The following is a 25,908-nucleotide window of genomic DNA, read 5'->3' as shown; positions in this document are numbered from 1 at the left end:
CGATTTTACAAAAAAAAAATAGCAAATCTCGAAATATCTAACAATATCTGAATGTAGTGGAAGAAATCGCGAGATAGATGCAGAAGTTTAAAATCCTAAACGGCAGTTTCAATATCAATAACCTCGGAAATCGAGTTTTGGGGCGCATTATCGAGCTTAGCATGGGATCATCCCTGCGGGATCGCGCGATCGCGTGCAAAGTGTTATTGGAAATTACGATTTTGATTCAATAACCCGCCGACCCGCTTACAAAATTCACCATTGTGATTTCGACAAAACGATTCTGAAGCGGATTAGCAATAATAACGCGATGCGATATCATTCTACCCCCGGGATTGGAGGGGCGGAAGGGGATAAATTCGTAGATCCGACTGATACGCGTGATTTGATACTGGTATTAAAATCGGTCGCGGATAATCGCATCTATTAAACAAAGTGTATTCAACGTGTATATTCGTGCATCCCCTGTAATATATCTATTATATTAACCAATAACATGTACAACGTTCATAATTGTACTCGGAAAAAATTGTTCATTTCACTAAATTTTAGTTCGTCTTCATCTCTTTTAATAAAGAGAACGTATTTAAAGTTAAACATATTATATTTGACTCAAATACATACTCTAATTTAAAAAATTAAGACAACTGAATTAAGTGAATCAAATAAACAATTTTCTTCTGAGTATGCAACTCTTGAAATAGACGAATTTAGATTTGGCATGTATAGCGACAATAGGATACTCCATAAAAATGTATTATTTTATATATATATATGTATTAAATATTCAACAAATTATTTATTAAAGTTAAATAAATAAATTATAGTTTATATCGCGCGATAAGATTAATATTATAAACAAATGAAATAATTTATAATTATATTACAAGTAACGACTTTCGTTGATTATAAATTTGCTTCTAGAATGTCGTTTCTAATCTACTCAATGCAAATTACAATTAACGAAATGCATCGATAATACAACTAGGTATATGTATTTATATCTGTTTTTAAATATCACTCACACTTGATATAATGGATTTTTCGTTAAGCATGCACAATCGCGCATTCAACACATCGCGGTTCACAAATCATCGCGGTGATGATAAGCACCACCAATAATTTATTGACAAACGTTATCAGTGAACTGACACCTTGCAAATATGATTATCAGTAGCGATGATTATATCGACGAATGACATTTAGAAAATCAGATATGTTCTGGAATAATACCAGTTTTAACAGATATTATTTTAAGCAACTGTCGCTTGGCATGTCGTTTTTCAATAAAAGTATAATTGATAACAGATAATGCATCGTAAAAGTAAAATAATATTATAATTAACTAAATTTGATTAATACGTTCATAAATACAGTATATAGTGCAGTATAAGACGAAAAAATCCGTGCAAACTTCATAATATAGTGAATGTCACATGTAAAATTCAATATTTATTAAATTATATCAATAATTCGTAATTGAAAATTGCATAATAAATCCACAGAGCGTCCACCATTCGTCCGTAAGATTATTACGCGCACATCCATTCAAAATAGCTAGGTAATATAAACTATTTCACGAGAGCAATTCGTTGATAATGAAATTTTGCAAAGTATTGAGTGTTATTAGAAAAATATTATTAAAATTCCTCGTTATCGCTGCAGCTTGACCATTCTAGTCTGTATAAACTCACTGAGAAAGCAACGGTTATCAAATAAACTCATACCTTGTGGTAATTCCACGACGGTATGGAACTGGAGCTTTATTAAATTACGTTAATTACACTGACGCGTAATGGAAAGCTACATTATGAACAAGGAAGTGATGTATGCAAAATTTTCAAATGCATGAGCGATGGAAAATTTAATGACAACGATTAATCGGACATGATTTGCTTAATGTAATAGAGTATAGGCTACAACATTAAAACGCTAGAGTTATAATTTCTTTGATTATTGCATATCGAAAATGAACCATTCTGAGAAACCCAAGAAACATAAGACAAATTATTTATGTTAAAATCGATATTTGATATCATTATATATTAACGTACATATAATATTATGTCGAAAACTCAAATGACGTAATAAAGAAGATTTTATAACATCTATAAAATTACATGGTATTTATTTAAACTGCAACGCGTAAGAAAAAAGAAAGTAAAAAAACAAAAAAAAAGACTGAATATTCCGTTCAATAATACATTCGAAAAATCGGGAATTGTTCAAAAATCGAATCTAAAGAATTGCAGATTGCATGTATAATCTGGCGACACGGACAACGACACGGACTTTAACGTCGTTATTCAATTATGAGCTTGGCGAATTTATACATGGCGGTTTAGAACTCGCACGTGTCAATCTGGAAATTTCCATCCCTCCTGAATCGGTTTTCCAGTTTCCAATTTCGCAAAATTCGTTGGCCGCCTCTACAGTCGGCTGTTTCGATCGGCTATACCGCCACCCACGTTGCAATTTGTCACGGTTCTCTAACCATCGACGTACTAACCAACGCGGTGGTTACGAGAAAAGCAGCCCCCCATCTGATGCAAACGTCGAACTCTACTCGTTTCTCGCCCCTCTCTCTCTCTCTCTCTCTCTCACTCTCGTCGGCAAGTAAACGATGTAAAATTAGCGACAATTATTAAATTACAGTGCCGGCCACCGGTTGCTAATTACTGCGGACCCCACTGGTATTAACAGATTTTATGTCGGGCAAATCCGATTAATGGGAACCGTCGGGCAATCGATGCGCTGATAGCGAGGAGAAGCTCGTTTCCCTGCTAACGATCGCAATTAATTGTAATTGGCGACAACAGGGAATATTTAGAAAAATAATGATTATGCGATGTGCAATAACTAAATTTTTTTAGGATAGTATTAAAGAAGAATTATCTGGCATAAGCTACTTCTAACAAACTAAAATTTACGGACTGTTATTACAATTAAAATTAATGTCTATTTTTATTTAATTTATAGTACAGAACTTTATATTTTTGACCTACTGTCACATTAAAATTAAATTAAAAATACATTCATTTATATAATTATTTATTATCATTTGTATGTTAAGAAAATTAATTTATTTATACATATTCGCTATTATCTTGAAGCTATGAAAACGTTCGTTAAGAAAATAGATTCACTGAATCGTTTGTATCGTTTGTAATGTTTGACCTATTTCCTTTCTTCATTAGCTGAGCATTATAAATTAAGAAATAAAGTTAAGTATAAAAGTCATAAATGAAAATTGCATTCCAAGTAGTTTGACGAGAAATGCAAATAAGTTCAATTTTACGTGACATTCCATTAATGCATTTCAAGAATAGTTCGTCAGTACAGCCTCTTCAGAACCGGCGCTCTTATTACCATTTCTCTTTGCTGCACTATCCGCAGTGCGAGTGATACACATTTCCTTTCTCGCTCTGCCTCTGTTCTAACGCTCTAACCAAAACCACAAGGTGATATAGGAGTGGCTTTGCGGTGTTGCGCTTGTCTCTGCGGAATAGCGTGGAACACGTTCTGCCTTGCGCTGCACACGCACACCAGAGTACGTAAAAAGGCTCTAGAGCGCGAGATGAATTACTAATTTTGCGCGCAATCATAATCCATATTTTCGGCTATCGAATACAATAGAACTATAGGATTAATTAAGAATCCAAGATATCCGATTTAAATGATCACAATAGGTCATAAATTTTTTTTTTTTTTTTAAATTGGAAAGCTGCAATACAAGAAATAAAGCTTCGAATAAAAAAATATAAAGATAAAAAGGACAGTACATTAATTTGCAAAAAAAAAAGATGATGCAAAGAATTCAAATTCTACTTCTCTCAGAGTTGTACTTTTTAAGACAAGAATTCAACGATATTTAAATGATCCAAATTAATTATTCGTATTCATATCGAATTATGCAATTCCACAAAAGCAGTTGCCATAAAAACTTTGATTATTTCAAATTCATTAATAACCGTTCGTTAGTAATTAATAAGAGCGTATAATTGATGGAAATGCTCGCCGATATTTATTTCATAACTGCAAAAGTATTCCAAAGAGATAAATATTCCCCACGCTAAATTTTTATAGACAATAATAAAATGCGCATATAATAGCAAAAAGAACAGCATCTCCAGCTTCCTCACCTAAAAAAAATTCCTCATAATGAACGGCATGTGGAAACATTCAACATACGAGGAATTTATCGATACGTATTATAAACATTATACGTGTAATGAATATGTAAAATGATTATGCATATCGTTATCGCGCATTACCAGCGTATTGCAATAATTCTGATCGATTTAAACGTTTAATTATTTCGCGAATGTCAGTAATTATGAGCACCGTTGTACTTATGTAATGTCGTTTCCGCCGTAATTATGCATTTACTATTGTGAACGATATACCGACGTTGTTAATAACTCAGCATTCATTGTGACAAACGATAATCGAGGCCCTAAGAGGCGAAGTTTATCGATCCTTCACGTACCGCGCGTGCATGCGTGAGAACAGGTTCTCGGTATATTAACATATTACTTTGTCAGATAATATCTTTAACATACATTATGAATATATTATGAAAAGATATCAAAAGGATAATATACGTAAATATGAAAATATCGTTTGATACATTAATCTTACAAAGGTAAAATATCGAAATTTTTATACACATATAATATATCTACAGTTAATATAATAACCGTTCGTTAGTAATTAATGAAGGCGTATAACTTATTTGCATATTGGCATTTAATTCACTTTTCATCATTAAACTCTTCAAAACGCGCGCTATCGAAGTCGTGAGAAAAATATCAAAATACGAGTATTATTATCACCCTCATACATTTGATTGCACAAATAAATAATATAAAAAGTAATTTATATCACACAATGAATCAAACTTAATTTTAAATGTTGTATGAGTGGATATAACGTTAAGGGGGAAAAAAACAAAAGGCAGAAACGAGTAAGAGGATCAAGCCATTTACCTACGCTCACATAAAGTATTACGACGTACCGGTAAAAATTAACGCCAGGAGTGGGCGGCACAAACTTTTTATCGCGTTTCCTTATTTTTCACGAAAACAGACAACCTTTCTATCCGACTTTGCCCCAGTTTGCCTTATTTAATTAGACGTCGCTCGGTTCTCTCCAGTCTTCCATCACTTGTCTATCGCCGCACCAACATGCCCTGATCGTTATAAACTGAAATTTGAAGTCCGTGATTTCGTCGTTCTCGTTCTAAATAAGCAAAAAGTGATAACGCCGTAGAATTACACCGACGCAGTCGAGTCGAACGTGCGCTGGAGCAAAACGTTCATTCGCGTGCGTGCACGTGCGCGCGGCGTATCCGAGGTTCTCGCAAGGACAGATATCGCTTGTTGGCAGAATGCGATAGCCAACGACGTGGCCAACGGTGTCGGATAATTCAGAGAGAAATAGTAGACGCGCTGCAGCGTCACCAGCGGACCTCAGTAACCACAGATTTACGAGCGTCACGCTGCTCGCCGCAACGTAAAATTAGAGCGCTTCCGGAAATGCGTTCGACCTCCTCTCCGAAACGTCAGCCCCGGAATCTCTCCTCATCGAACGAGAGCGCGACGATTTAACTAACGTCATTCTAAATCAGCTTGACTCCCGAAGGACGAATCGAAGGTGGCAGAAAAGAACGAGAGAAATATAATACCTCTCTATTATCGATCGATTTTTCTATTGTTACATCCCTCATTGTAATCAAACTATGAAACTAAAATTTTGAGATCATAAATTGTTCAGTGTTCTTATTTAGTAATGTCATTAAAGTCGAAAATAAACCGAGTTTTAAAGGAACAAACTTTATATATACAGTATATCTTTTCACAAATTTTATCACAATGCTTCTTCTCATAAACAGAAGATCGCAATAAGTAATTAAATGAAAGATCAACCGTAGACGTATACACTTATTCAATGTTACAAGCCAACTTGTTGGCACCTAACACCTTTGGAAGCTCCCGGTTTCAATTATGACTCGTTAGTCGTAACTATGTAAGAGACTAGACTGGCAGCGAGCGAAACATTGTTTCTCTGAAGCGCGCGCGGCGGCATCGGTAATTAATAATTTACATAATACATATTTACGGTAGCGTTGTGTTGTAAGTCCGACAACCCTGCCGCAAGTCCGCGAGCGACGATGATGGCGGATACGGCAACGGCGCGGAAAGTTTACAGAATTAATTTACACCGGGCCGCTCACGAACAACGGTTACTGCGGGTATTTCACCCCGGTGAGCCGCGCCACGTCGCGTCGCGTCGCGTCGCGTCGCGTCGCCTATACTATATGCAACGGGTGTCCCGTGCTGTTCTCTCCTGCCATGAATGAATGACGAGGTGATCCTCGACACGACGCACACATACGGTAGACGAGAAGAGACGAGGGTGAGCATCTGCGCGATGCCTCGTTCGTAGGTAGAGTTACAACGCCATTCTGTAAGTATAGAAGCATTTCAAAAGCCGACGACTGCTATTACTCGACAGCAAGCATTATGTCGCAAATGCAGCCAGCAAGATGGTTCTTGCGATCGACTCAAAACTGAGAAAGCTACAACTTTACCTAAACGCGCATCTTATAACGCAGGCGAAATTAAAACCATTTGGCGATGGATCGTACGTCGCTTCTTGAAGCGAGCGACGGCGTACTCGAAATGTGCTTTAATGCACTCGCAGCTCATCCGTTATTGTAATTCCTTGCAAAGGTGACGAGCACTGCGCAAAATTAGTTCGGAAATTTGTCATTGATCGACGATCGACAATCCTTATCATCAATCCTGATCATCCACGTAATATATCAGATTCTACAATCAAGTTACTAATGGAGGATTTCCGCCGTCCGAGATTTCGTTCGAGTCTACGTAAAAATCGTCCTTTCACGCCGGATTTGAAAACCGATTAGCCACATCCCAATTCACGGGAAATCAGTGGGAAAGGCCAATTAGTCCGTACGGCTAAGAGGAGACTAATGAGTGCGCATTACCAGGTAGATCGTCCGACAAACGTCGAGCGATTTAACGCAAGTCACACGAACATGCATGCGAGTAGTTTAAACTTACAAGCCGAGTCCTCGCGCAACCGCCAATTGGATGCAGAGCGACAAACGGACTGGTCTATTTGGTCTCGCATGAAGATCCATCCGGAACTACTCGGTCTTTTCACGCGCGATGTAGCGCCGTAACAAACATTAACCAGTTCGCGTAACAAGGAACTTAAGTGGAAGGTTTCACCCGCTATTCTAAATAATGTCTGTACAGTCGAATAGAAAATAAATATACTCTGAAATGCAATTCCGACTCTCATTAGATAAAGATAAAATTAATGATGTTAACGTAGAATGTTTCATAATAATCGTCAAAATTAATAACAAATTATCACGGCTTTTAAGCTCGTCATAAAATACACTCTATATAATTTCCTTGTATAATTTTCCCTTTATTATCTTATTTCCGCTCCCGATTCTTTTCTATTTGCTCCGTCTTCTTTATTTCTTCTTCCGTTTTCTTCTTTTATTTTACGCTCTCTTCGTCTTCTTTTCATTATTCTCTTTTCCTCTTTTCGTGCTTAAAAGAGCCCTTGACATCAGAGGTCGCTAAATTACGATACCGCAGTGTGCCGTACTAATGAAAACCGTCGCAAGCGTTTACACAGAAGGGTCGGTGGGCGATGGCCGTGCCTAACGGAGTTCAGTATTGCCGTTAACTTTATCAGGGCCGTTTTTTTTTCTTGTTTTGGACAAACGGTCGCGCCAATTTTATTGGCTTGGAGCAAACAAAAGCAGGCGTCAGGATACATCACGTCAATTAAATCGGACGAACCATGCAACCAAACTGTACTTCCGATAAGCGACTGAGTGAAACTTCTCGAACTTTAATACGAAACTATCACGAAAACATCTAATTCCTTCAAAATTCACGAGGTTATTATAACCTGCGCAAATCTATAAAATAATCGCTGAAGAACCCTAGAGATTCCATATCGAAAGATCTTATAGAATTTAATAGTGATCTGAATTATTTCATGTTGCAATAGTCTTTAATTACTGAAACAGCCTCGAGTTATTCGAGATACGTTATATGCAAAGATAATGAAAATTCGCACATTCATTTGATATACATAATAAAAGCGATAAACATTTTGCTTTGAAAATACAATGCTAAAATCTTAAAAAGTGTACCATATTGATATTTTATTCGTGAAGAAATTTTTATTTCTTTTTACAAGTAAGAGAATGATCCTATTTTCGATCGAAACAGATTTTAGCGCTTAATAATATTGATGTGATAAATTTTCAAATATACATTTTTCAGTTCTAAAGGATTTTTCAATTGTATATACCTATAGGTTTTCTGTGCATTGATATCGAACTTGAATCATGAAACTGTGAAACTTATCGCGAAAATTATTAAACACCAAGATTTATTTTGACCAAAAATAGAAATCTTTCTTTTATTTGATTCATTCTTTCGGAGTCTAATATTTATCACTTACAATAATATTACTATTTCATGCATGTACCTACTAAATGTAAGCATATAGAATATCAGTTCGTCTTTCAAGGTCCTTAACGTCTTGCAAAATGAATTAATGAATATTACTTCATGAGATTAACGTTGGTCCATGTTTTCAGGTCGCGTGATTCAACGTAATTACATATTCCCAGTATGACTGTACGATGACGTGATGTCTAAACACGATGCATAGAACTTTGCGCAGTTACTCAGGGTCTGAGATGGGGCCAGAGAGACGAAGTCATGGCTCACTCGGGGAGTTACAGCTGTTTACGAAGTAATAACGCCGCTAACTCAAATGCTATTCTATGGCTACAAACGTTGCCTGACATATGCTCAAATTATCGGTACACGTTCCCGAGACGCAGGTGTATTTATAATGCACTGAAATACAAGATGCACAAATACGATATAACCTCTAAGACATAGCGAATAATCTTAATGTTATAAGGAAAGGCAATTAAATTGCTCTATCAAATTTCATTTCTTCCTGTTTTGCACAATTTTAGTTTAAAAAATTTTATAGAGGATTAATAATTAAATAAGTAAATTTTTTTTATTTTTTTAAGACGCATGTACAGAGTACAACACAAGAGTACTTAAAATGAATTAAGAATAAATAATAAACAAACAAATAATAAATAATAAAAATGTAAAAAATGTATAAGGAATTAAATATTTAATTTTGTAAAACACTGTTGCAAAATAAATACAGATAAAATTAATTAGAACAATCCATATGTAAAGATATAAATTTAGGTGAGAAAGGGGAACGAAAAAGGGAACAGATTGCAGTACTCGGGATGATCGTCGGGGACGAGTAAAAACTGATCGCGTAAATTTATATGATTTGTTCGAGTTTGTCGAGTAAATAACGAATTCCCTTCGTCGCGCCGCTGCGTATACAGTCCTACGCGATATATCGATCCTGTAAGCGTGTTTCACGCACGTGTGTGTACGGGAATGTATAGATTAGGTTTCGGGCGACATGGGGCGCTAATGAACGGCGGGTGTCGTTTGCACGCGAGGGGGACTCCGGAGAAAATTTTCAAATTTGTGTTTACGCCCCCAGCTAGGTCGGTATTAACCCTTGTTGTATCGTCCGCTCTCGTTTCGTGACTCCCTCATCCACGAGCCTGCGACACCTGACTCTGTGGCAAATGAACGTACAAATATATCTTACGTAAATAGTGACGAGATTTATCTCATAGCATTGCCCTCACCATTCTTCCTCGAGTTTCTGTGTTCATATATCTATCCCCATTCATGTTATTATTCTTATTATTTTTCAATTTTGATTTCTTAATATTAAAGTTTTTCGTATTTTTATAAGAAACTGTAGAACTATAAAAAGTGCTATCTACTGTGTGTAGAACTGTCATTATTATTTTTTTTTTATAGAATAGAACGGCATACTAATTTCACAATTAAAATTTACATAAATATAAAGTTAGCACGGCATTCTATTAATATAAAAAAATAATGATAGCTCCTGCAACTCTTTCCATAGTTCTTACAGTTCCTTATCAAAATGAAAAAGCTTTGCTTTCTTTATACTAAAAAATCAACATTGAAAAAATAGCAACCGGAGGTCATTTTAACATGATGGTACAGCATAGAATTCTGTTAGAACTAACGAGAAGTGTCGCAGAAATTGGAATAAATTATTAGCATGATACTTCATTTTCGACACAAGTGCCGTGGCATCTTCTACATTTCGGTCGGCATTCATAGTCTATTCTTATTTCAAAACTGTCTTAAGTAATATCTTAAGACGCTAATGCGGCCCTCTGATTGGTTCGTAACGTTCGTAACACCTCGAGACTGAACTTAAGACGGTCTTGAATATATTAGAATTGACTATGAATACCGGCTTTAAAGTCTATTAAAATTGGTAATTATTGTAAAATTCCGTTTTCAAATTATATACATTGATATAACTCGAGCAGTACAATCATGTTTCCTTTCTCTTTTTATATATTCACATATTTGATTTATAAATTCTCGTATTTAATTATTTCAATAAGTATTTATTTATTCAATAATATATCGTAAAAGCTTTTCGTTTCGAATTTCCTACTCTCGTCCTGCATCACATTATTCTTGCCTACATGACTATATTCCTCTTTTTACCACTGCCCCCCCAATCCTCCTTACCCCTACACTTTCCTCACAGCTTCGAAATCACCTGCGCACGAGTTAGTTTCCCAGAGTGCACTTTCTGTATTCGACGATTCGAAATGCACGGACGTCGAGTTTCGCGGGAATCACACGAGAGTGAGAGATGTAACTTTGGTTGTCGTTACGATTTCAATTCTACGCTTCGAGCCACCACGAATCGCTCGCTGACTGCAGACGGGTCCATGACGGAAGCGACAGCGGATACAAACGAGAATGAGTGCCGCAAGCGGAGTGAGTATAATACCTACGAACTGCACGGAAAGAGCATTACCAGAAATACAGGGAGTCGGGATTTTCACGTTGTACGCCACAAAATCATGATACGCTCCATATTGCAAGTAATCTGGTAAACAATTTTTAGATAAAACATTGCAGAATATGATTATCAAAGAAAGGTACAAAAAAAAATAAAGAATAAAATTAAAATATTCTAAAGATGTAATCTGGTAAACAATTTTTAGATAAAACATTGCAGAATATGATTATCAAAGAAAGGTACAAAAAAAAATAAAGAATTAAATTAAAATATTCTAAAGAGCTGCTCGTACAAAAATCATTGTTTTCTTCTTAAATTATTATATATCATTTAATGAGTATATTTCGTTTAATATGTTCTAAATTTGAAGATAAGTCTACAATAAATGATAAAAATCGGAATCTTAATTAAAAACTGAAAACACATAACAGCGGAAAAAAGGAGATGTTTTTTTTATCTATAAATAACGCGATACTTTCATTTAATATCTATAGTAAAGCACAAAAAATGCGCGATTACACAGTCGTCATGGATAGTTAATGGAAAAGTGTAATGCTTGCTACAAACTCTTTATCTCGTACAGTGACATTTGATTTATGCACGCGAGAAACGATGGCGCGAGCATTACATGATGCAAGCGAACGTTTCTTTGCAGTTACTGTGGCAATTTGTTACAGCGCCATAGCGGTAATGCACGGTAATTTTACATAGTCGGTGTGCCAAGTTTATTAATACTCTGGACGATAACAAACATACCACGCGCGTCCTCTCACACTGGTAATGTTAGAAAGTAATGAGCGAATATTTTATAAACATATGAATGTACACCCAACATATATTAAAGCTCGTGAAAAATAATATCGTTATGCAAATTAATAAATGTTACTGCACAGTTTAGAAACGTTTCAATATGCCAGGATTTAAAATATATGTTCGTCATGATGTTCTTTTCTGGAAAAAAAAAAAAAATTTAATCGTCTTCCGCAACTTTCTACAGTTATTCGAAAAGAACGATCAAACGATGCTTTCGATAATCAAGGAACGCGGTCGCCCAGCAATCGAAAAGCTTTATCCGGAAACGATGACTGCCGTCCGTAATATCAAGTCTTCTGAGGAAAAAAACCGCGTAAAAATGAGACAGGGAAAAGGACAGACATAAAGGCGACATAACTGTGTTCGAAGCCACGCACTAATACGCAACGAGTGGCTCGTGCAACCATTACATCGAGCTCGATATTACCTCGGCGATGCAATGTATGCCCAGGGTAATTTCCACGGTTACGCGAGTAGGTTTGTTTTGGCTGGGGGTAATATCGCCCTTTTGCATGCTCTCGCTCTCCTCTGTATCCCTACGAGGGGTTTCCACTCGTATTCGCCAGCCATGGTTTTTGTCCCTGCGGCGCATCCCCCGTAGAACGGAGAGAGGCGCCGAGACAACACGCTCGTGAAAAATTGTATTCGCTACGAATCAAACCCTCACCGCCAAAAACCGCTGACCTCCCGACGAAAAAGTTATTACGCAGACAAAACACGTTGCCGGATGGACTTTGTTTGAGCGGCTCTTCCTTCGTGCGCGATGGAGTGCTTTTTCAAAAACGTCACCTACAAACAAGCAGAGTGCCAGAAGGATAAAGAGACGTGAAACAGCAACGATTTGGAGAAAATACTGTTAGTGTACATCAGAAAACGATCGCTCTATATTTCTATTATGACGTAACCTGATCTCAGTTCTATACAAAGTAAATTATTTCTAATTATATATATATGTAATGATTGTATCAATTACTATATGAGATAGTTTTAGCTCTGTTAGTACAATTTCTTTCACGTAAAAAAAGAAAAAAACAAATGTTTTCATACAATCTAGCAATAAAAACGGACTTATTATTTAATTGAACTACTTTTTTAATAGAACGACTTCGACGATTATTTCTGCATTTTACTGTTCACAAATCCGGGCTATTTCTCTAAATGGTAGCAACTCACCGCGTGATTGTCAACCTTTTCAATTAGATCCGCAAATCCTCTTTGATTCGAATTGCATTGTCAACGATTTCCTCGGGTCATAAACGTTTTGACGATTGCACCAAGCGCCGTGCACATGCCAATCATTGCTAATTGCTGACATCGTTATACTCGAATATTCGAAAAGTTAACGAAGAAACAAAAATGTAAAAGAGACAAAAAGCAAATTAGCTATATATGTTCGCGGATGAGCGGATTTTTATTGTTGCATTGACATTAAACAATTAGCGATGTGATTAATGTAACCACTATAGTCATTATAAAATAACTTCGAGTTCAAATATCCGTGTCACAGACCGATAAATGATATCCAACGTTTATCAGTTGAAGTACGAAAATTAATGCCGTTGAAAAGCACAGTGAAGTAATTATTTTGAAAGTATTTTATGTATAGAGCGGATACTTTTCGTATACGTGAAAAGAAAAAAATGTAAATTTACTTCATACCACGAAATAATTAACCCTTTGTTTTTAACGGATTGTCGAGTAACTTGACGAATTTTTACCTTTATAACAGCCTGCAATGAGAAATTTCTTGACCACATAGAAAATTAGTCTTGAGCATCGTCGAAAAAGAAAAAAATCTACCGATTATAGTTGATATAAATAGCATTGTATAATATATTTTCTATTGAGAAAAGAATTTAAAATTTTTGGAAATTAAAATTATATATTAGAGTTAGCATATCGACAATTGTATTTTCGAGGGATTATATCGGATCACGAAAATTGGACAGGTTATTATCAAGTAATTAATAATTTAACACAGATTGCACGCAAAGTGACAAATAACACGGTTTTTTCGTTTTTGTGGTCAGTAAAGATATATTTCGTATCGCGCTTAATAATTGATAACAATCTCCAGCATTCGATATTCTCGAAGAGGGCGTACGTTATCATCGATTAATTGGGAGACCACGTCAGGGGTTTCGAGGAGTTATTAATTGGACTATTATTAATTCAGCATGTTCCTCGTGAGTTCTCTCTTGAACTCTCGATACGAGAGGCCGCAGATCGTAGTTACCTACAGCAGTTAGTGTATTCGATTATAGTTTAAAATAGTGCACTTCATCATTTATAATATATTATAAATACCATTTAACCTATTTCTTTTCCATCATAAAATTCGTCTTTATGCAATATCTCTTTTATCTTTTTTCATATAAATGTTTTATAACTGACATTTTCGTTATATAATATACATATTACACATTTGAAAAATTAATAAACCTATTAAAGTAAATTTATCGAACTGAAAAAAATTAAAAAATTTCATTATAGTTTTTATTATGATTATAAATAAAGAAAGAACTAGAAATAAGATTAAACTATTCAAATTACGTTTTATATTAAATGTTGCATTGTTGCACGAAAATATAACGGAATAATGGAATTTTATTTCATGGCATTTTAATCCAAATTTTTTATACTAAATATATTATTGTATGTGTGTGCACTTTTATTAAAAAAATAATTTCTACACATATCATGATTTTATTATTATATTTTCAATAAATTAATCACAGCATTTAAAAAATCGAAAAATATAAGTATTACAAAAAATATTTGATAATGTTCGCTATTGTTTGATCAGAGCATCATAGCAAGCTGAGTTGAGAAATAACATTTACGTAACGTGCTACCTAGTTTACGTCTACCTTATTGATTTACCTCTCCATCCACATCCCGAATAGAATCAACGCTACCGTCGTGGGGATTTTACGAAATAATTACCGAAACATGATTAGAAGCTATCGCTCGACGCACAACATTTAATTAGACAATAATTAACGCTTGCTCCAATTTCAAAGTCCTCAGCACAGGCAAGCAGATGAAGCTGTTGCAGTATTCGTCAATAGAACGACTTCAACAAAATGAATATGAAAAGAAAGGATATTATTTCTTTATTTAGTCGATTATTTTATAAACAGTAAGAATACTATTAGTATCTCAACAAAATAGATACGTCAAATAAACATAATTATATTTTTCGAAAGGTAAAAAAAATTATTATTAAATAATGATATAATTGTTCTTAGTAATATAAAAATTTATAAATATAATAATCTTAGTAATATAATTCAATAAAACTGTTTATTTGTCTACCGAATAAAATATATCGAATGGTGAAAATGAGTATCACTCAAAAAGTAAAACAACTAGTTTCATAGAAATTTCATTGTAATTCAGGAAGCATGTTACCAATGTTATTTAAATTTTCATCATAATAGCAATGATTATGAATTCTTTTGATGTCCCCTCGATATACACTTTTCTGATATCCAGATAAAAGATTTGTTGCTTTTTATCTCTACGTTTATAGCTATTATAACTTTTATTAATAAAAAAACGTCAATATTATTAATTCATCTAGGAAGCGAACACGATGATAAGTTCCATTAAGAATGATCGATATTAACAGAAATGTAAATAAAAGTGTCCTAAAATGCTCATTAGCGGAATATGTAGCTTCCTTTTATTAGAACTTCTGGTAAAAAGCATATTGAAATTACATGGAACTACGCGTGTTATTCTGGGTGAAGTTTAAATAAGTTTTAAAATCTTTTTAATAATATTTGAATAAGTTCAAAAAATATTATACCTGAGATTCTCAAAAATTCTATTCTTCATTTGGAAATAAACTTCATCGAAAGCTTAATGCATTTCAATTAATGTTAGTTAAATACAAAATAATCGAAAGCTTAATGTATTTCAGCAAATTTTCGTTAAATACAAAATAATCGGAAGCTTAATCGAAAGCTTAAAGTATTTCAGTAAATTTTAGTTAAATACAAAATAGTCTATTCGCGCACTTGCAAAATGCCGTTTTTCTGCAACGAATTAAGCAGAAGTTCGTCGTTCCGAAAATTCCAGCGAAAAATAAAAACGAGTCAGAGTCTAAAGGGCAAACGGAGAAAAACGGCAGAGTGTTGCCCAGCAAAGCACCATAAAGTCTCATTGGCTTTAATTCGGTCGTACCCTGCCGGCCACTGGGAGTGATTAATCGTAACGTTACTGCAACACAAAAGCACCTTACCACCAATCATTCCCTACGATGTTTAGAAAGAAAGTCGACAATGTTGCTTAATACGTTCTCATTTAATTAGTTATATTTGTCTCACCAAAAAAAACTATATAAACCGAATATTTTATAAAACACATGCTTATTTTTGAGAAATTAATAAAATTATTAAAAATATTTTATAAATTACATACGTTATGTGTTTCTGTCAAGAAATTCGTATCAGTCAAAAAAGATTCTCAGTTTAATTCTGGATAACTATTACAAATATCTGTATTCCCATTTATTAAAATTCATCGTAAAGGAAAGGAAGGGCTTTCGGTTTATGGCGATGAAAAATTCAGTTACTTTTAAAAGGAAAGGAAGAAGGTCGGTCAATGTTTAATCTTTAAATAGAACAGGATGTACATTCTTATGCCTCCCGTTGTATCTCTTATTAAATCTTGGAAGTTCTTAAGACTTGTCTTTAATTTTTTATTAAGTCCACTTCAAATTGCTGAAAGGATCTGTAGAATCTGCAGATGAAAGTGCATCCGAATCATTTCTGTATATAAAAATTACGATGTTTCTTATTATTAGTTCAAAGATAAATATGTACAGTAATGTTTATCTTTAAAAAACTGCACTTAATTAAGTTAATTCGATTTCGATTACCGATAAGAATTATATGTATTTTTATGCCTAAGAACGGGACAAATATGTGAAAGAGTAAAACGTATAAAATAATTTTTATCATTTATATTTTATAAAACCGGAAAAGCTTCGGGCTTCATATATGTACTGCAATAAATATAGCAAATACTAGGAAATGAAGTGCTTCTCTTAAATCCGCTCATCAGTGTTTAAAAGCGAAAAGTGTATCATCACCCCCGAATATAATCCACCGTGCGCATGCAGGTCAAGTGAAACAAAATGAAACATTTATGAATTCTCGAAGAGCACGTTTATTTCCCTTCATGAATATGCAAGTCCCTCAATATTTTGCGGTACAGAAAACCGGTGACACATATATGTTCTTTTTTTTTTTTCAATCGGTATCGAACTTCTGATTGAAAGCGTCCTCGCTGTGTTGCTGTTTCAGCTGCGCGAGTACACCCTGACCGAATCGTATCACGAAGACGAAGTCGAGGTAGAATTCGTCAGCAATGACAATCTGCAAGCGAACAGCGAGGCTCCCAGAGGAATCGATCCGAACAGGGACCTAAACGAAGCCATAGCCGAAGAACGAAGGGAAATGGACACTTCTAGATACAGGTATGTTTCCTCCACTCCGACCTTTTTCATTCTGTTTTACTTTTTGCTCGAACGAACTTTTTACTTCGATTTTTTTTTTTTGTGAACTTCAACCAGTGAAAAGTCGCGTTTTTTACTGCATATTTGACAAGCGAACTTCAAAATCAAAGAATTACCCTTTTCCCTTTCTTTCTACATGCCCGCATTTTGGATTCCATTATCGAATTTGTTCAAATTTGGATAAGTTAATCAAATCAGTCCAAAAATGTTAAAGAAAAAACTAACTAAACAAAATTTAGATAGTTATCTTTATTGAAATGTAAAATATTTATAATGCCATACGTATTAGTAAAAATCTATGTAATATAGACTTTCAACCTATTATAAAATAATAGATACAATATATATTCCAGAATACGATTATGTATGAACTATAGAATACGAAAATATATACAAAAGATAAGAAGAAATAAGTAACAACCGGACACAAAACTGTATTACATTGTTAAACCTAAACAAAACACAATTATTGCAAATGCAGTTAAACAGCATATTAAATTTTAGATTATTATGTATGCAATTTACCAACAGCGGTAGTTACGTTATCGACACGGTTGTTCTCCCCGTCTTTCGCCAGTGTGTCTGTCTGTCCCTGGCTTTCCGTCTACTTACTTTCAATAAAGCAGTCTTAAATATACCTCGATTAATACAGTCTTCTTCTCTTACAATTACCCATATATTTCAATACATAAAATAGATAATGAAACAAACAGTGAACAAAAGGCGTCAAATAAAACAAACGATAGAATAACAGAAGCATAAGGTATAGTAAAAATAAGTACGATTATTCCTTTTTTAAACCACTCTGAGAACAAAATAAAGTAACTAAAAAAACGTAAAAAAAAAAAAGATCGACAGATATCAAAATCAATAATTAATTCAATACATTATAACTTCAAAGACATAAATGCTAAAGCGGGGAGCACAGACTTTTGCATAACGCATAAACCATATACATAAAGAATTTGATTGGTCCACTGACTCATGCATAAGAAAATGGACCAATGAAATTCCTTATGCACATGCTTTATGCGTTATGCAAAAGTCTGTGCTCCCCGCTTAAGAAACCCAAAACGGAAAAACTACTATTCAAAAGACGAATAATAAAGGAAAAAATGAAGTATATATATATATAAAAGACAATTACAAAAACGGTTGAAACACATTCGCGGATTTTTGTTATTCATGTTTACAATATTATGTCACCTATTTCGCAATGCGTCGAGACATATTCATGAAATCTCACATGAAATCACTTTCCTTTAAACCTTCTTTTTACAAAACTGCCACATTCCGTATATAATACATCTCAATAATGAAAAAATGTTATTAATGCCTCGAGTACCACATTGAGGGCTGATTTTTCCATCTTTTGATAAAGTTTGCCTGTTAGGTAAAAAGCAAGATTACCAAATCACGTGCGCGAATTGCCAGATTTACCTAACAGGTAAAATTTACCGAAAGATGGAACGACCGGATCCAAGACTCGATTGCTACCTTCCCACGACACAAGCAACTGTGTGAATTACGCGAAATGGCCATCGGACACCCTAAGACCGACGCGACGAATGCGGTACCGACACCGATATCGTTGCGAATACGACTGAATCCTCGAGTCACGTTTAATACGCGTCTAACGTCGACGAGGCCTTCGTAACCACAATACTCTGTGGAACACTCAAGGAGTGTGAATCACTCGGCTGGTAGACGAGACACGAGGCACTTCACTTTCTGGGGCGACAGTGTCCGCATCCTCGTGCGTTAATCGTGGTTATTTCAGCTTATCGGCCTGCTAGACGCTGGTTTTACGAGACAAACTCGACGAACCGATAAACGTGGCGAGAATTGAGCACGTATTGCAACAATTTCGTTACCGTAGCGCATCCCAAATTAGTACAAGTTTCGAGTCAATCCGAAAATACTTTAGAAAAAATTCGCACCGTCTGTTGCACGTGTCATCTGCGAGACAAATGTCAAATAACACACAAATAATTAAAGGAAATTGACATAATGAAGTGTTTAAATAAGTCGGAACGGAGCAATTATTATAGAAGGAAGGTTTCAAAATAAACGTTAAAAAAAAAAAGAAGTATTTGATAATGAAGTACGTTTATTGCATGCTTTATGTCTGAATTATTGTAAAAGTGTTTATGAAAATTGTTATAATTAATTTTTCTTTATTTGTCATTTCACGACTTTTTGTCTTTAACACATATTAAATGTGACGTTAAGAAATGTTGATCTTAAACTAAATGAGGTAAAAAATATTTATTAAGATTAAAGTTCTTATAGCTGTTTTTATATGTTTTTATCTTTATGTCACGCGATATGTTAACGATGTTATGCTTTTGCAAATCCAAATATTCCTATGAAATATTTAACATAATATTGTAAACATTGTTTACATTTTTATAAAAAAAGATATGTCTATTTTAATCAAGACACTAATCATCATTTTACTCTCGTTACACAGATTGTTTAAATTTCCGTTGCCTACTTGATTTCTGGAAAATATGTTCACACTTGATATAATCATGGAATGATCATTGTTTCTAACGCATTGTTTTATTTTTAAATAATTTGTTTACTGTATAATTCATATTTTTGCAGTTTAATAATTTTTACGTTGTTATGTAGTACAGTATATTTTATCTATATAATCTGGCTATGAAATAATTCCAAATAAAAGAGAAAAAAGAAAGAGAAAAATCAGTCAATAAATAAATAATTTTCACTTCCAAAGTGTTCTTATTGATTCAATAGATGCCACAGCCCTGCAATAATCTTACAATAAATAATGTAGTAGCTCTCTCTCTCACTCTCTCTCTCTCTTTCTCGTTATTCTTCTTGTATGTTCTTAAGACACTCTTATTCGACATGAGATAAACGAGAAAATACTACCTCGAAAATAAACCAATGGTTCATAAGTCCGAATGAAAATTCCAAAGTTCGAATCAGTTCGTTAAGCTCAGCTGTCTAATACTTTCTCTTCAAGTTTTAATTCCTTCCAAATGTCACCCGGAGGCGAAGCGCTTAAGCTCGAAGATACAGAATAGATAGTAAACGTCTCCCTCTCGAAGATGTAAGAAAGTCGCATAAGTGACAAAAGTATGTATTCAACAGACGCATTTACGTCAAGCGTATTCCATCTTACAAAGAAATTACGATCACAACGTCTACATATCGGCAATTTTGAAAATGGTATTACCAAAAGCTTTTCTATTTCACATTACTTTTTTCCTTGAACAAAAAAAAAGCAAAAATATCTGCGTAGAAAATTATAAACTTTCATGACAGAATGACATCCTGTCAATTTTCTAGTAATATGAACACGCACTGCCGTCAGATACAATAGATAGTTATCGAGAATCGAGAATAAGTCTGCGAATAGGTATATAACGAAAATAATATACCAAGAGAGAGAATAAAATCATACTTTAGATAATGATAGTATTGATTAAAGCTCTTTTTTTTACACACTTGCTCGATTTTGAATCATTGAAATGTATAATCTGATACGAAAGGAAAATAAAGCAAATTACAGTGGTAATATTTTGGATGTTAAAAGATAATATATAATCTAAAAATTGTAATAAATTTTCGAGAATTTCAACTTAAAAACTGCACTATCATGTATTTTGCAATTTACTTACACACGTGTCCACAGAAACTTTTTCATTGCAATGACCAATACTGTCACTTACCAAAGTATTGACCTTTCCTCTCGGGACGCTCTTACTTTCCTCTCACTTTATGAAAGGTCCTGTGACTAGATCCGTCCAGCCTTTCACCACTCTCTTTTATAACACGAACTCGGATCGTTCTTCTGTGCCTTCCAGCAGTGCCCCTTCATGCCCTTACGAGATTTCTCGTCCGTCCCTCTAACATGCACCTTCTCGCTCCATTTCTCTCTTTAACTTTTACGATGGAGAACTCGAGCGAAGGGTTGCATGAAGATCGCGAGTCTTCTTCTTACGATGTCGTCCTTACTCGACACTCGGAAAAATCGCCAGACTTACTCCGTGACATTTGACAATTCCGTATGACATTTACGCGATAATAGAACGAAAATGTCCTGATACGCCTTTAGAAGAAAACTCATCCGATGAAAACACGACTTTCCACTTTCTCCATATCGCCCGGACAATATCTTTCAAGTCTCTTCAATTAGCCCTAATAAAATTACCTACTTTTTATTCCTAATACACACGATAGAGTGTAAACTGTGAATTACTGTTAACACCGTTCGCCCCAATTGCACGGGAATAAAAGTTTAAAAAGAATTTATAGGCTAGTTTTAAAAAACCACTTTCTCTTGCGTAGAAATAAAATTTCTAAATCCAAAATAAAATCTCTTATTTAAGAGATCGTAAAGTAGTAAATAATCATACTAATATTACCGATTCAAGATAAAATTTATATGGCTAAATAGCTTATCAACAGTTCGATTTAATAATGTACGTAATTTAATAACAATCACTATACTATTTTAATTAAAATATAATTATAATTCACCTAATTATAATAATTAGCGTTTCTCTCTCTCTCTCTCTCTCTCTCTCTCTCTCTCTCTCTCTCTCTCTCTCTCTCTCCTTAAAATTCTTACAAAAATTTAAAATTACTTTCCAAAACAGAAATGTTATATGTGTATATGAAAATAACCGTAACTTATACATAATCATTTCTTTTAAAGGAAAACAATTGATGAATATATATAAAAAAATGTAATTTTTGCTTCAAAAAGAAAAGTTAATTGATGGTCACAGAATGTGTATTGTACGCGACGAAAGTAATATTCTCTTTCGTTTTATTTATTAATATTGAACGGAAAAGCCAACCGGAGCCACCCCCGAGCTATAAATGCAATTTATCGCGAAACATAGCTAGTCAGATTGAATACGATGCAACCGACATTGATTATCAATAACGATATTACGCATCCGTAGAAGTCGTATAATCCTCGTCGGTTTGTGCCAATTTAAACACAAATTTATTACTTTATTATGATATTACGTATACCTATGTAATGACGTCTTATGTCTTGTGTACCAATAAATGTATCCACATAGGCAAATGCCATGTAGACTCGACTTCGTAATTATTCATCGAGACGACCATCGGATTATCATAATTAAAAATGATCAAAAATTATGAAGAAATATTTTCAATAATTTAATTAAAGCAATTAACAAATTAATATTCGTATATATACATAATAACGCAAATAATCTATAAGTGTGTGTTGGGTATATATTCTGATCCTCTCTAGAAGAGATTTTTCAATCATGTATACAATTTATATATGTATATTTTAGCTTATTCCAAAGGTTAACGATAGTTTAGATTCTAATATAAAAATCTTGAAACGAAAACATCTAGGTCGTAATAATTTTCGAGTTATAAACGATCAAAGTTGGCTAATGGTATCAGAGTAACATACAGAGTCTGCAAGTTGAGATCCATAACTGCTCTTACAGACGTAAAAATTCATCATATTCAGTCCTACAACTCAAAAAACTTTGTCTTTCTTACGTTCATATTATGTACTCCATAGCAATCACATCTTGAATAAACATTTCATATTTGAATGTCATCACATTTTACTTGTTATAATTCTATTTTATTAATTTCTTTTTTTCTTGTTACTAATACCTACAAAATTAATACCTAGAAAATTCAAAAAATAAAATCAATTCAAATAAATAATAAAAATTACTAAATGTACCCAATTATCTAAATTCTCTGATAATTTATAACAACCAATATGTATATGTATAAATGTAATTATGAACTTAAATTTAAATACAATACAAATTAATAATAAACCAAACTTTCAGATCGCACTCTCACAATTTGAAAATTAAATTGACCTCGAGTTTTCATATTTCAATTTTATAGCTTTGATTTATCACTCATCGATACGATGCATAACGGCGGAATTGTATTACGATGACTACGTTGAACTGCAATATACAAAAAAGCATAAATTATAGGAATGTCCAAAATAATAAAATATAATATTTAAAATAATGCGCGCACATATAAAATAATTACAAATGATTAATTAATTTCGGATAAAAAAGATATCTTTGTAAAATGCAGAGATAAATTTCTATAAAACGTGTTAAACGTACGCACAATGTAATATGTGATTATCCCTCCCATTTAAAATACAATTGAAGAAGTTTTCATCATAAACAACATTTCCAATCAATCAAATGAAATTTCACCATCTAACATTCGTATGTATTCGACGAGCTACTATTAGCAATGCGACGTTATATATTTTTATATAGCTTGTTTCTCTCTTTATCTCTCTATACACACACTAGTTGAATTTTTAAAACTCAAAAGTGCAATAAAAGCTTCTCAACAGCCAAACGGCTTTTTCACATTACATCCGGAGCAGTCGGACGTGTACATGAACGTTGACATCCGATGGCTGATTACGATATTACTTTTCGCGGATGTCCTGATTCGCGACAATTTCTACGATACGTATAGCATATCCGGCGGTTCGCTGTAATATCCGGCCGGAGCTCGCGGTAATGTCAGGCCGACGGAAAACATCGACACTATACGACGGCGAGAAATGTACGAGAGGAGCCTGAAAATAACGTTATAACGCGCCACTCCCTGTTATATCGTCTCCTACGTTTTATACTTGTTTTACTTTACTGGGGCGGACATGCTGGGCGAGATTTTCATGACCTCCAATTTCGATCAAGCTGTCTGACAAAATTGGGAAAACAGAGGGGACATTTTCTCGTAAAGTCAATCGAGCGTCGTACGAAATGCTACAGATGGCGAAAAAATATTTATCTATATAGGAAAAATAGCGACTCCCAAAAAGACCTTGTTTTGAAAAGATAAAAAGAAAGAGTAACACTAGAGGCGATTTTTATGTTAAGTTATATATTTACCGAATTACCGTTTTCAAGTATCTATAATGTGTCATTAGCTGCTGTTATATCTGTTGTTATTATATCTCTTATCAATTAATATATTTATATTACTATTATAATTATATTAACATATTCCATGATTCCTATTGCCAAACAAGCATATTTTAGTTAATCAATCAATGCTATCAATAAAAATCCTATTTGTTGTTTTTTTATTTCATTCCGATATAAACTTAATCTGAATAAAATTCAAACTGACAATCAAAACAAGATAATACTCTTTTGTATTTCTAATTACACAGAGTATATACAAATCACTAGATATTTTGTTCAAGAAAAATTGAAAAAAAAAAAATTATTTTGTTCAATCGAAAAAAAAACCTGGCAAAAAAATACCTTTAGTAGTTTCAAGGCACTTGCATTCTTCGTACCCCTTTCTATATCGCTATGTAACGAAAGCACGATAACTGATGTATTAACCGGTCAAAGCCGTACAAAAGACCACAAACGCCTCGTGAGGGTGATCGAATCGATACACACGATCGGCAGCTGATCGCGTGCACCTTGCGTGAAGACCGACCGCGTTCGCTTTATAGGCCTCTCGTATCCTTATCCGTCCAATATCCGGCTGACGCGCTTGGCTCCGCCAAGATCGATAAAGCTTACGTTCGATGACACTCGAGATCGATCTGTGTAGGGAACCTCCCCCGTTCCCTTCCGCGCATCGGGTAGCCAATCTCTTCGAAACGTTACCGCAGATTCGATTCCATTCAACGCTATCTAGTCACTCGGCAAGGAACGATCGTCGTTTCTGGTAATTGCTATTGTGCCTTCGAGGCTGTCGCTGATACTGCTGCTGCCCTACTTTGGGACGAGACCCTCCGCGATCTTTCTATTTTCCTCTGCTCTTCGTCTTAATAGATTAAATCTTACGACCGGATCATCCTGGTCATTTCCTAGTCCGGGACTCGTGGACAAAGGTCGTTTCGTTACAACAACGTGGCTACAACAACGATATATCTCATTACTGAACAGCCATTGAGCTGATTTCTTCGAAGAACGTAACCAGATATTAATTTTGCAGAAAGCTTGTCGATATAATAAATAAAATTGTGTATCTACTATTGCTGTATCTCTGCAGGATTGTATTGAAAATTACAGAGAGAGAATTAATGTTTATTTTCTAGAAACAGTACTTGTATTTCTGTATTTTATTAAAATTTATTCGATATTTATGCAATAGCGTTATTTAACAAATAATAATAATGTCTTTCTGCAATTATGCATCTTCACATGCAAATTGATTTTGGATATCCCAAAAAATAACATCGATGTGTAACTGCGTATTAGTGATAAAAGCTAAATCTCGTTCAGCAATTTCAATTTAGCTAAAAATTTTTACGCCCGAAGCCACATATTGTGCGCTCCTATTCTCGTTATTATATTCTTTTCATGGAAATAACTTGTAACTGTTTCGATAAAAATTTCTATTAACGGCACGGTTTTTCTCTCTTCGTCATCATCAATACTTTATGATATTTTGTGAAACAAATGACAAATAGGTATGATATCAATACATATGACCGCACAAATAAACAAATTAATAGTTTAGCAAATTGTTGATGGCGCGAGAAAATGGAGTAAAATACTAGATTAAAAATAAAAACAACGCTACGCTTTTACGCA

General features: G+C 34.2%; 1 protein-coding gene across 1 annotated transcript in view; it reads left to right on the top strand.

Moving 5' to 3' along the window:
* LOC108783609 (uncharacterized) overlaps positions 1–25,908 on the top strand; it is a 52,527-nt gene that overhangs the window by 17,491 nt on the left and 9,128 nt on the right. The window contains exon 4 of the mRNA XM_018552210.1: positions 17,106–17,278. Within this exon, the coding sequence (XP_018407712.1) occupies positions 17,106–17,278 (173 nt within the window). The remainder of the gene's footprint in view (positions 1–17,105; positions 17,279–25,908) is intronic.

Source organism: Cyphomyrmex costatus, unplaced genomic scaffold, assembly GCF_001594065.2.
Source record: "Cyphomyrmex costatus isolate MS0001 unplaced genomic scaffold, Ccosl1.0 scaffold157, whole genome shotgun sequence".
Lineage (NCBI taxonomy): Eukaryota > Metazoa > Arthropoda > Insecta > Hymenoptera > Formicidae > Cyphomyrmex > Cyphomyrmex costatus.
The sequence above is the reverse complement of the archived record's forward strand: the minus strand, read 5'-3'. Positions and strand labels throughout refer to the sequence as shown.